The sequence below is a fragment of the Coenobita brevimanus genome, chromosome 27, assembly GCF_032717465.1.
Source record: "Coenobita brevimanus isolate Jiangsu-jjx chromosome 27, ASM3271746v2, whole genome shotgun sequence".
NCBI lineage: Eukaryota > Metazoa > Arthropoda > Malacostraca > Decapoda > Coenobitidae > Coenobita > Coenobita brevimanus.
The window spans coordinates 5,820,822-5,835,199 of NC_136980.1; the positions used below are offsets into that span (position 1 = coordinate 5,820,822).

The following is a 14,378-nucleotide window of genomic DNA, read 5'->3' on the forward strand; positions in this document are numbered from 1 at the left end:
TGTAGACTAAGAGAATTACATAGTGTACCTGTGCTGGCTATAATGTTATTCAATCTGTATTTGTGGGAATAATATAGTCTAGCAACATCCATACCATCTAACCTTGCAAGTTCGGTATCTACGTTGTCTATGGGTATGGGATTTCCTACGAGGAGGTAGTTAGAGGCATAGCCGTTACTCTCTTCAGCCCAACAATGTCTTTTCTATTCTAATTTGACTAACACTTGGCAAAATTTTACAGTTCTAGAAAGTGCCCTTGGGCTAAATAAATTTACAGCATGGTTGGGGATATATGAGTGGATCTGTTGTTTGTATCAGTTTAAAAGGATCTGTGATGGAATCCTGTAGTAGGCATTGCTATTGTGGCTTGATGGCATAGTTGCTATTAGTGCGGATGTGGCTGTATGTTTGTGTGTGTAGTGATGTGGGTGTTGGGGCCTACTGTGTGTGGCGTTGGAGACTGCTGTGTGCTAATGCTATAAACTTTGTTAATGAAGCCAGACTTTTGCCACTAATGTCCTACTTTTGTTGTTGTTGTGGCTTCAAGGTCATTTGAATGTGAACACAGTGGACTGCAGGTGGATGTTAATCTTCTCCTGCGGTACACCATCTTCCTTTAGGGATACAGGGAAGGGGGTGAGGGATGTTTGTATAACCAGCTGTCCAGTTACATCAATGCCACCATGCGATGATGTGCCTCTCCAGCACCACACATCCTACTTTATTGTACAATAACACTAACATAAATTTTTATCAAAAGGTAAATGTAATTAAACTATGTGTATAATAATAATAACAATATTCAATGACATATGTACTAATAAATACTGTATTTTATAAAGTCGTTTAATAATAGTTCCCCCAGTCAGGAACATAAGCCAGTCAACGGAATGAATGGCAGAGGATGATCTGTTCAGACACATTCAATACTTCCTTCATGCAGGCAGCCTCAATAGTCATGATACTTTATATAAAGCAACATATACTACAGTAACATCAGTAAAGTACACAAAGATATGGGTAAACTTAAAAGTACAATAACTGATCCTCATACTTATCAGCGTTTGCTTCCCAGGATAATACAGAGGATGGTAAAATGGTAGCATCCACTTCCTCCAGTCTAAGATTAACGATCCTCCAGATAAATAAACAGCTCAAACTCATTTTTCTTGACAAAAAATATGTTATTTACAGCACTGAAAACTTTATAACATTTCATTAGTTGACGGGCAGAAGGTGGCTGGCTACTAGTGACTCTGGTGGTCAACTTTAAGGGTCATTTGTGGTTATAAGCTTGGTAACTAGCCACACAATCATCACACTCAGGCAGGGAACTCAACCACAGTTTACACAAAGTCCAAGCTGAACTCACACAAGTCCTATTACACATCACTCAATTCTTTTTCTCAATAGTTTTCAGCAGCTGCTGGGAGGTAACTAGGTAGATTTGGCACTGTTAAGCTTCCAGCACATAGAAAAGCTGCAAGAGGAAGCATGCCATTAATATGGTGATGATAATGACTGAAACTTTTGATACTCCAACAACATGAAGTAGAAAATCAGTGCATAAATATTTTACAATATAGCTATCTAACCTGCAGAAAAAAATAATAAATTACTATCTTCTACTGTTAAGTTAAAATTTCCCCTTCCTACTCATCTCCCTCTCCCTTCCATTCTAAATTCCTTTTTTGGTTTGTTGATACAAGTGTACGGTATATATTCCTACATTTCATTTTTCTTTTTTCATCGGATAAATGCTTAGTTTCTACACTCAAAATATTTAATAGCAAACAGTGAGATTGCAAATAAAAACTGAAACTATGGATGACTTGATATACGTATGATTCTCTGCTTAGAAAACAAATAAAAAAAATCCCAACAGAAGCAATACCATAACAAACACATAACTGGTAATAAGACAAAGATTAACAGACACTGTGAATGACTGTAATGACACATAAGCAGGATGTAAGCAATCTGTCAATACTGAGTGAATTACACAAGGTATGGCATTCCTGCAAAACTGCTCAAAACAAAACACATATACAAAGCCAAACATGAACCCTTCAGCATGGTGTCTTTCTTAACATATTAAAGACAAACATTTTATTTGGTTTATGAGATGATTTGGACTGAGGAAATTTTAAAAAATCCAATAAACCACTCAGCACAAAGCTCTCTCCCTTATACAGTACAAGTTCTCAACTTCAAAATGCTTAGGTACAAAGGCTTTATGAAAATTGGAATATACTGGAAAGCTGAATCATAATGGTAACTATGAGAAAATCTCGTACAAAACAGCGTAGAGTACCATGAACCATAAATGCAATGCACTACCTTGCATTAGGAATATATCATCTGTTGGTAAACTTGTCCAAATATAATCTTTGTCTTCAAATATCCACTGGTTGTGTACAGACAAATATCAGCACCCATTACTGCATGAAAAAATATTTTGGAAAGCAGAGATTTTCAGAAATCCCATAGAGTATTCAGGTCTGGATGGTTGTACTGTACCAATCTTGCTTTTTTAATTATTTTAATTTATTTTTCTTCAGCTTAGGTGACTACTCATACTGAAGGGGTTAAAATACTTCAGGTACCAAAACACGATTAAAATTACAAGCCAAACAGCGCACGGGTCCGAAACTGAAGGCGTGGAAGCGGAGAAGAAGAACAAGGAAAGAGTGGGCACACACCTACGTCAGAATGGCTGCCACTGTCTAACGAGGCTTTGCTAATGATTACTGGGGTGGTGGTGGTGGTTGTGGTTGTTGTGGTAGAGGGAGGGGGAGGAGGAGGGCCCGCTGTGGTGGCACTAACACAGGAGGTGGCTGGAAAAACGAGACACTCAGCACCGATATACCACACTCCACCACACCACACCACATTATACCTTTACTACACAGAACAGTTTACTATACCACATCTCACCATACTAACACAGAAGAGCAAAGTTGAAATATGAGACATCAAGGACTGATATACCACAACTTACCAGACCGCACCACACAGCACTAAACTACAACCACACATTCACACTCCCTTTGCTTCCATTACATTGCAGCAAAGGGCAACATTAGACAATCTCTTCAAACCATACCACTACACTTGTACCATGACACTCACCTCTATAACTCGACACCTGACTAATATATTACACCATCACCACAGTATACCACTACATACACAAACACACATACACACACATCCAAGTTCATCAAGAAAGGTGGAGACTGATAAAATGGTAAACTAATTAAAAGATTAAAAACTAAACACTTCTTATACACTGTACATCTTTCATACAGAAAACAACTGCAGCTATACAGTATGTAATATACAATAATACAGTACAGTAGAGCACCATTTGAAAGACTGCTATGATTTTCAATATGCATTACTAATAAGCAATATGTACTTGCAAGAAATCTTTTATAGTTTTTGGTACAATGGAGACAAACCAGCATGCATGTGTATATTTAAAACTCATAAATGAAAACATATATACCGTATTGTACATATATCAATCTATCTATCTATATATTATATATATACAGGACTGTGGAGTTGGCGTCATAGTCGGAAGCAATTATGGTGATGCTGGAGTCGGAGCCAGGGTCAGTAAAAAAGTCACGACTCCGACTATGACCACTAGTAAAGAAATTTTAAACATGATGTAGATGTAATATGGTGCTACTGCCTTTCGAACAACAGCTCCTTCGGTTTTATTGCCTGTTGGTGGAGCAGTTCTTTTTTTCTCATTTTCCACACTTTATCTAGGACTTGTGTGTTGTTCTCCAGTTCATCACTTATGTTGAACATAAACATAGGGCATCTGGCAATAGATACATAGATAGATAAACATAGGTGCTGCCATCTGTCGACAGAATGACAAGAACAGAATGTAAACAGACACCACGATCAGCAGATTTCCCAATGAGTGAACGTATCTGGATAATTTCTTATTCTAGAATCTAGAGGTGAGTTTCTTTCATACGAAATTACTAGCAACAAAATGGTTTTCATATACTGTGAAATGGAGGCATCTGTCAGTGCCTGTGAGCTGTGAGGTGGGAATTTTGAGCACATGCAAGTCAGTGAAGACCCATCATGGCAGATTTATTGTACAGAATATCTAAGGGGTCAGAGCCAGAGTCGGACACACAAGAAATCAAGGAGTCTGGGTCGGAGTTGGTGTATGGTGTTTTGGGTACCGACTCCACAGCCCTGTATATATATATATATATATATATATATATATATATATATATACAGTCACTGCTCACACAACGCACGATCCTAGAGCGCGAAAGTCACATAAAACGGAAGGCAAAATATGAGGCCAAAAAATGGTCAAAATGTGATAATGATAGACATAACACGGATGGAGGAAGCTTGCCATTTTTTTGAAAACCGCACTACGCTGCGAGGATAGAGATAATGTGGCTAGAGGCCCTAAATTGTGGTTCTATCGGTCAAAACGCGGAAAAAGAGGATCATAACACGGTGGGAACAGACATAGTGCGGCCAGTGATAATCATGGTTCAGGTTGCACCAGCCAATGACATATGGCTGTCGCATGTCTGTTCAGGGTGTCGTCACGGTCCACTGAGCATTCCTGCCCCTGTTAAACCTACCCTCTCTCCTCCGTCTGGCTGCAAATGCTCTGTGTGATCTTTGCTCTTTTTTTTGGCCACAGAACTCCTTTCCCTTCCCCCCAGCAAGCCCACAACCTCTTCCATGCAAGGTGGAGAATCCTCTAGTGTTTGTATGTAATGAAGTCTTTATTAGGTAGGTAAATGTCCTGAAAAAAAAAACTGAAAATTGCCCCAAAAGGTGAAATTCAGGCTGGCTTGGGTACCTACCATGAAACCCTTTAACATGTAAACATATGGCCCTATAAAAATTTTCATAAAGCGGGGGCTTCAGGGTACAATATTCCTGCACTATGTGAGCAGTGACTGTATGTGTATGTATATGTATATATATATATATATATATATATATATATATATATATATATATGCACACACCGTTTATAAACTGAAGATATGACAAACAGTCATCCAACATGACAACTGTTAAATAACTGAATTAATTGTATTCAATACTAGAAGGCCAGCAGTGACTTCTAAATATTACACACTAACTAAAAACAGCTAAATGGTGCTTCACTCTACCATAAAATGCTATGTAAACCATAGACAGGTGTTCTACATATATCACACACAATAACTGAGTTGCAGTTTGCTAATATTAGTGAAAACAGTTCCTTAAGTTTAAAACAGTAATGACATGGTGGTCTGAAAATGACAGTCACATTTTCAAAACAATGTATAAGGCACTTTGTTGGTTTGATAAACAAAGAGCAGTTGCTCTTCTGAACAATTTCAGTAAAGAGACATTTTTTAAATCACATTTCTAATGGCCCCAAATTGTTTTACCTAAATAAGGAGGATCTCTGATGAAAGTGTTAGAGAGTCTCCCATAACACTTTCAGTTAGATAACAAATTTTTCTATTTCATCCTAGTTACTGCCAGATAATTTTAGTCAGCTTAGGAAGAACCTCTTGCTGTACAGAACATTCATTTTCCCCCACATTATCCATCCAAGTAAAAAATAACACAGCACAGTTCTAATGCTAATAAAAAAGGGTTACACACACTAGTAATGACTACAGTACTGTATTCTTTAACAGCTAAACCATATCAAGTGCAGAAGAAGAGTTGAGGTGACATCTCATGATGCTCTGGAGTGGAGTTATGGACCATCCTCTACCCACACCACTTAATGACCCATCCTTAAAATTTTCTTTGCCGTATTTGAACTACAGTAACTTTACCTCTTGTTCCATCCTTAATATTCAACATAATTTACTATGGTCATCCGAAGATCAGCAATATATCTCTGAATAAACTTCTTTTCCTATCCTGATACTGTACTTGACAGACTATCTGACAGACGTGCTATATGTCTTGAAGGGCATCAATTGAGAAAATTACATTTCCAGAGCATGTGCAGGCAGCTATGCCTGTCTGGCAGAACCAGGATTCAAGGGGCTGGAATGATGTGTGAATAACTGTGTGACCCATTTAACTGGGCATGCTGTTGACAGTTCTCACATTTTCATACTTTCTCTTTCCTTGAATGAACCCTACCTCACTCCATCCTTTGGAGGGAAAATGGTCAAAATGATGATGATGACTTTTGATCATGCGAAACACTATTGGAGGATAACAAGCAGGTTTTTACAGGTCATGGTACTGGCATGACAACTTGCACTTTGAGTTGGAAAACAAATGTGTCAAAATTAATTAGGAAAATGCTACACAAGTATAGGTTAAAAAAATTCTGTCAGTCCCATATTACCTAAACTTGTGGAAATAATTAAAATGGTGTTAACCTCAGTTTCCATTAACAAGGTTTCATCATGGAAAAAATGCTGCTGACCTAACATGTGTAGTCTTCTCATGAAGTTACCAATAATATTTCTGTGATATGATATGAGACAAGAAAGTTGTTAACCTCTTGGTGTGATGATGTCACTATTTTTGTTTCACTCCTGCTGTCACAGGATTATTTTAATCAGCTCTGGAGATCTCTCACTGTAAATGAATTAAATGTAATTTTTTTTAATCAACTCAGCACAATCATCCCTTTTACTAACTTCACTCTGCTGCTGTGAGATGATTTATATTTAGTTTTACAAATGTGTCTCATGCCAGAGGGGGTTACAAGTATTATCCATCTTATCCTACAGTTTAATTTGTCTATTATCATCATTTTATTTCTGCAACCACTAGATGGCAGTAAAGGGATAATGGAGACTGTGCCAAATGCCTACATTATGAAGGTATATCCTCAAAGCTGGTTAACAGCATCTGACGGTACATACACATATGCCATATACAGTCTATCTTCATCTAACACGGTTTTTGCTAACATGTAGTGGTAGGTGGTGGCGACCATCATCCACTCACTTGATGTAGTGCTGCCTACTTCTTCCTTAGCCTTTATCATTCTTTTTCTGTGCCTGCCCTCCTCTCTTCCTATTTCTCCCACCTTTCCTGTCACTTCTTATTACTTTTCTTTCCTTTACAGGTGGCTTTACATTGAGTGACAAGCCAAATGGTTTCCTGTGAGCCAAGAAACCATTTACAACGCTGGGTGGTAACCATATAACCAAACCATATGTGCTTCCTACATGTCAGCAAGTGGGTTAGTGGAGGGTTAGTGCCCCTCCCTGTAAAACAAATAACTCAAAGTCTAATGGCCACCCCTTATGGGATTGTGGCGTCTGGCAATAGATAGATAGATAGATAGAAAATGGTCTAACACGGTACAATTTTCTGGAAGCAATATCATTCTAACACGACCATTGATAAAGCTAACATGGTTATTTGAACCGGGTGGGCGGTGACGAGATGAATCACAGGAGCGCTGCCTTGCCAACAGGCATCATCTACCTCCCAGCCAATCACACTTCAGCATTCTTGCTTCTGAACTACCCAGTCAATCAGGACACTCTCTGCTCCTGCCTGCCTCCCCATTTTGCCTGCTCCCTCCAGCATAGTGTGTCTCCTCTTATCCTCCCATAATGTAAATAAAATGTGGCTTTTAACTGTAATAATTTTTTGAACTATATTAATGCTTTCTGGGAAGTTAAAACCGGGAGGTATAAAAAGCTTTTGCACCACAAGGGGGGAAAAGTGGACTTCAGGCAGGGGTGCAGAAGGAAATAGGGGGTTTCAAGAGTCCCTGTAACAGGATACTTCTCTAACACGGTAGGGGTGTGGGAGCAATTAATCGTGTTAGACAAGGACAGACTGTAGATACAGTACACTGTAGAGTCAATTTTGAAAGGCATGGGTCAGCACTGATCACAAGATGGCTGCTTTCCAAAGCATCCCTTCCACCTTCCCTAACAATGAGATCCCTTCTTTAGATCTCTACCCATGTTAGGCAGGGGTATAGCCAAGATTTTAAACAGGGTGGCACAAGAAAAAACCTTTGGAGGAAGTCTGAAAGCATTCCTCTGGAAATCTGGGGTGGCCAAGCATATTTCAGGGATGGCCAGTGTCGCCATGATTGATGTTATTTCTGGTCTGCTCTCATGATATCAAAGATATATATATATATATATATACTGTATATATATATATATATATATATATATATATATATATATATATATATATATATATATATATTGTATATATATATATATATATATATATATATATATATACTGTATATATATATATATATATATATATATATATATATACTGGTACAGTATATATAAATCCTACCAATGGCAATAAAAGATTAAGGTGAGTTTACAATCATACATCATCAGTAGCTAACACTAGGATGGGCAGGATAAGTGTCAAGGGTGAGGGAAAGTCACAGCACACTCCAGTCTATTCTATCATCTATGACGGAGTTGCTACACTAACATTAAAGTATCTTACGTTAGTGGCTCATGCACTACAACATTGGACATCACCACAATTACTAGATGATGCATGTGTCTAACAGAATTATCCTTGCCTTATGGTAATGGCAAATATGAATCTTTACCGTTATCTTTCCGTGCTTGTATTGTAACTAAAGAAATCAAACAGTACATTTAACTCAATATATGTACGACGGATGTGAGATAATATGCAATCCTATATTATCCCCTCTGAGGTGTGGGGGTCCAAGGCTAGGTTACCATAGTTTATTCTCATTAAAGGATGGAAACAATCCTACAATATGCCAATTTCAAATTTTCTGAGCTACTATAACTACGTAAACATATGAGTTTTTTCACCACCATTAATGATATTTTTTAAAATGCAATAGGAAATGGTCATGATTCAGAAACAAACATACAGTACAATCAATTTCCTGCTGAAAATGAAATATGGTAAGGACAATGAAAGGGAGGTGCAATAGTTACTCATATCTCTTATTCTTCTTGCAAAACCAAAGCTTAGGTGGCATCAACACCAAATGCCTGCTGGAGTGGCAGGTGTGGGTGGGAGTTATGCATCACTGTCACCCACATAAGTACTGTACCTGAGCTGGATGTGGGCAGGCGTGGGTGGGAACTCATAGGGGTTAAAGTGATGCAGAACACACTCCCACACCAGCAAGTATTTGGTGTGGATGCAGCCCAAGGCACAACTGACAGTATGTTTGTTTGTGAATACTGACTTAGAGCTATTACATCTTTCAGTACAATGACACCTGTTCTAATTTATTCTTTCCACTTCCAGACCATTTTGATCAGCTTATGGGAGATCTTTAATACTGTACTAGTAGTAGCAGGAGCAACCACGGGCTCATCTGAATGTGAACCCAGTGGACCGCAGACTTAAGTCCTTCTTCCCCTGCTGTTCACCATCCTCATTTTGGGGGATAGGGAAGTAACTGAGAGATCTGCATAACCAGGTAGTTGAGTTCCCAGGTTATGTCAGTGCCATCACATGTAGGCCTCTCCAGCATCTCTCTCACAGTGGAAGGGGTTTACAGGCAGCCTCCTTTAACCCATTCACCACAACTTAGGAAAGTCTACTGGTAATGAAATGTAAATGATGACTATAGGAAACCCCTCCAGTATGAAATGTTTATTCTCAGCTACATCAGATCATCTGGTGGTGGCAAGAATAATGCAAAACAGGCATCACTGTACTAACATGCTTAACCCTGTCACTATGATGATGATTTTTTCACTTCATTCTTCCTATCTCCAAGCGATGCTGTTCAGCTTAAGGGAGACTTAAAACTGGAGGGTTTAGATATAGCCTTTATTTACGTTTTCGCTAGGGAAACTTCAGTCTACTCAGATGAGCCTGGTGTTGAAATTGACACTGCTACTATTGTACTCCTCAATTACAGGGCTCTCCAAACTGAATAAAGTAATCTGGTGGCAGCAATAATAAAACCAAATAAGGTATTATCATACAGAATCAGGTAAACATCTCTTAACCCCTTCAATTCAGTTACTTTTTTATTTTAATCGGGCCACAATCAGGCTGTTTTATTCAGTCAGACCATTTTAATATGATAATGCTTTCTTCATTACAATCTTGCTATCTCCAGACTACTTTATTGAGATCAGGAGACATTTTTTTTTGAGTGGATGGGTTAGGTATAGGCCGGTATTCTCACTGGGTAAGGAAGCTCCTTAACACCTCTTCCTTGGAGATTTAAATCTGGAGATGACTGACTTATGTAATTCTGCATGTTAGCAATGCACAGTATGGTGATACAGTATTAATATGACTTGTACAACACTGAGACAGAGAGTAAGGTGTAATAAGCAAAATAAGTCACTTAGGAAAAGGTGTTACAGAGCTTCTTGAGCCAACAAGAATGAGGGTTACAGTCTTAAATGATCTCTTCACTAACAGACAGCTCTCCTCAGCCAAGTAAGATCATCTGTTAAAAGTAAGATTAAGCTAACAAAATAATTCATCCGGTCCAGTGGTTAAGGGAGGTGTCTTAATGAGAAGGGCTTAGTAAAAGCTAAAGAACAGAAACAATTAAAAACCACGAAGAGAAAATCATTTAACCCCTTAATCCAATGGTGTATTTTACTTAGTCTATTTTATTTTTGCTGCCACCAGACAATATTTTTCCATCCAGGAGACATTTTTTGAGGGGCTGGATATAACCTTCATAAACCCTTTCACCAGAAGTTCTGTCCTCAGAATATAAATAAATGGATAAATAAATAATAATATGTAATAACAATGCTAATAATGATAATAATAATCTGTTGGAAGCAAAAAAAAAAAAAAAAAAAAAAGTGTGTCATTGGAATCACACGGTTGAAAACTTGCCTGTTTTATGGCCTAAAGAACGATGGGGGTGGCCGTGTGGGACATTTTCCTTCCCCTCCTCGTCCTCTTCCTCCTCATCCTCATCTTCCTCCTGGCCTGCCTCCACACCCTCATCTGGAGTTATCACACAGGTCTGTTGGATGGAAGAATCATCATCATTGCTGCTAGATTTGAGATGATTTGGGCAAGATGAGAGGATGGGGGATGACAAATGGGTGTGGAAGGGGTGAGAGGCATGAACGTCGAGGGTAGCGTTGCGAGAGGCATACCAGAGAAGACCTAGGACAAGGCCGTACAGTGTCACCTCAGGGATACCGTACTGGACTGGGAGTCTGCCATAGTCAAGCAGCGTGGAGAACCGCAATTAGGTGACCAAGATCAACATATATAAGCATAATGGAGCCTTTTTAAACAATACAATATGATATGATCATTGCCCTTACCTTCATCACATGTACCCTATCAAATACTAAAAAACAGCAATCAAGCCCATATCACTCCCACCATATGGTGTATCACAGTAAAGGTCCAAGAGCAAAGCTACCAAGAAAAATAAACTTTTGAACACTGGGACTGTTCCCTGCACCTGGGAAAATGGTCCAGCATTAGTCTGAGTATATTGGATAAGATATCAGCTATCACTTGGTGGTTAAAGGTAGGTGAACATAAGCTCTGCCCACATTAGTATTACCTGTATGTGATTAAAAAAAAAAAAATCCTGTCATCTCTATGGGATCTGAATCTGCATACCGCACGTGATCATCACCAGGACTGTTCCCCTTATGTGATCATACCACCAAGTTATTTCAATAAACATGATTCTTGAAATAGTAAGTGGTCTGAAATGCTTCACTACGTGTTCCCGGTACAACTTTTTTGTCTAGGATATAAATCATGCAGTATCATTTCCATGCAGAGAACATATACTGCAACCATGTAAACAACTGACTTAAAGACAGTACATAGAGAGCTTATAGACACCTGGTGGTCTGGTACAGTACTTGAATATGAGTGACGGGCATGCTAGACAAACATTATCATCATCATCATCTAATCCTGTGTTGCCCCATGAGAAGCATAGCAGCCCAGGGTTAGGCAAGGTGGTCCTGACATTCAACCCGCCCCATGCCAGTGCCATTTTAAAACGGTCTGACGTAATTGCGTGCTCAGTGCCAGTGCCGTTTTAAAATGGTCTTGCTTTCAAAATTCATTGTGATCGCAATTTTCAAGCTAGGCGTGCAAAAATTGGTGTGCTTATAGGGCCAACCCTTCTTCTATCTGCCCTCAGGCGGCCTGGCCCATACACCCATGTGCTCCTGCCTCATGCTCACTCCGCCTCACTCTGCTTGTGTCGGTCATACAGTGCAGTGATGTCTCGCCGAGGTCTCTCTGACGAGGAGATTCAGGACCTCCTGAGGGTTCCCTACACTGGAGAAAGCGATTTGGAGGATGACGACGCGTATGATAAGGACTACATCCAGCCTGAGGAGGAAAGTAGTAGAGATGACGAAATTCCCTCACCTAGAAAATCCAGGTATGTGGGCTACACTATGGCAACACGTGGTATGACGCCACCTGCAGGCATGTCACGACGATGAGGAGGAAAGGGAGGAGGAAGGTAGTCCTGCAGTTGAGGGGTGGTATGGGAGGCAAAGGATTTCACCACGTGGGGAGGAAAGCGTGAGGAGGAAGCGTGGAAGATTTGGGAAAGTTCCATTGTTGGGGGAGAGTGACTCTTCTCGTCCACACTCTCCCTTGCCCCCACGTGACCCAGCTCAGCCCAGCACCTCAGGACAAAGTCTTCCCGCCTTCCCCACACCCAGCACCTCACGTGAATGTGAAGCTCTTCCCCCATTCCCCATACTTCCCCACAGCCTGAGGAACATGGAGGCGATGATGATGATGAGGAAACGACATGGGAGTGGGAGGACGGTACTGACTTTGTCCCCCACATTCACCCGCTCACCCACGAAAATGAGGCCAGGTGTAGTGTCCCTGAACTTCACCATACCTCCAGTAGGCTTGACTTTTTCAGGAACTACTTTCCTGTGGAGTTTGTTTTGAAGACTGTGGCCCTGACCAACACCCTTGCTGCATCTGAATGAGGGGGAACAACACGACACAGCCGATTGTTTGAACCTAACGTGACCCTGGGTGAAATGTTTGTGTTCCCAGCACTTGTGCTTTTGATGGGGATATTGAAAAAAAAATCAGCTTCCCTCGTATTGGACTGTGGATCCAGTAATGGTGACACCATTTTTGGCAAGGTGATGGGAAGGAATCGTTTTCAGTACATCTTGAGTCGTCTTCATTTTTTTGACACCCCTTGACCCTGCTAACACAAACAACATGGACAGCATGAGGAGCATACGTCTGGTTTTTGACCACCTTTGAGAGAAATTCCGTACCTCCTTCTCTCCATACCGAGACCTCGCCATAAACGAGAGTCTAGTGCTATGGAGAAGTAATATTGCTTTTCGTCATTATATCCTCAGCAAAAGACAGGTTTGGCTTCAAAATCTTCGTGATGTGTGACTGTAAGACTGGGTATGTGCAGGACATAGTCCTGTATACAGGTGTTCAGACGGACATCACAGAAGACAGAAGTTTGGGACTCTCAGGGACTGTGGTAAAAACGATGATCGAGGAATACCTTCATCGCGGGCACGTCTTATACCTCGATAATTGGTACACAAGCCCCCTTCTCGTCAGGTACCTTCACATGCAGGAAACTGGTCTGTGCGGCACTGTAAAGAAGAACCGTCAGCACATGGTGAAAGTAAGGAGGAAGCTTCAGAAAAACTAGGTTGTTTTTTACAAATCACATATTATCCTCTCCCATCTTTCCTGTCACTTCTTATTGCTTTTCTTTCCTTTACAGGTGGCCTTACATCGAGTGACAAGCCAAATGGTTTCCTGTAAGCCAGGAAACCATTTACGGCGCTGGGTGGTAACCATATAACCAAACCATACGTGCTCCCTACGTGTCAGGAAGTGGGTTGGTGGAGGGTTAGTGCCCCTCCCTGTAAAACAAATAACTCAAAGTCAAATGGCCACCCCTTTCGGGATTATGGCGTCTGGCAATAGATAGATAGATAGATATTATCCTCGCAACAGCATGGCACCACAACCGCAAAGTATTCCTCCTCTCGTCTGTTCCTTGGCCCCTTGTACACTGCATAGACAGTGTAGATTACAGGGCAGAAGGGTGGCGCCACGTCTGGAAACCAGAACCTGTCTTGGCCTACAATGTGAATATGCGACAGGTAGATCAATCAGACGCCACGATTTCCAGCGCTGACTGTGCCAGGCCCACGATGAAGTGGTATAAAAAATTATTCTTCCATCTCCTCGACATCACTGTCCTCAACGCTCACTATCTCCACGCACATACCACTGGCATCCAGGTGACTGTCAAGGGCTATATTTGCGAGCTGGTGCAGGAAATAGTGGGGGAATATGGGGAAGATAGAAGTGCTGCTCGCCACCGCCACACCTCTCTGCCTCACCTCTAGACACTTCCCCAAAATCATATCTCC

The 14,378-nt window shown here is 40.5% G+C and overlaps 1 protein-coding gene across 1 annotated transcript in view; it reads right to left on the reverse strand.

Moving 5' to 3' along the window:
* LOC145394364 (small G protein signaling modulator 2-like) overlaps positions 1-14,378 on the reverse strand; it is a 186,205-nt gene that overhangs the window by 11,348 nt on the left and 160,479 nt on the right. The window contains exons 21-22 of the mRNA XM_080268236.1: positions 10,899-10,972; positions 2,703-2,815 (exon numbers count right to left, since the gene is read on the reverse strand). Coding sequence (XP_080124362.1) covers positions 2,703-2,815; positions 10,899-10,972 — 187 coding nt within the window. The remainder of the gene's footprint in view (positions 1-2,702; positions 2,816-10,898; positions 10,973-14,378) is intronic.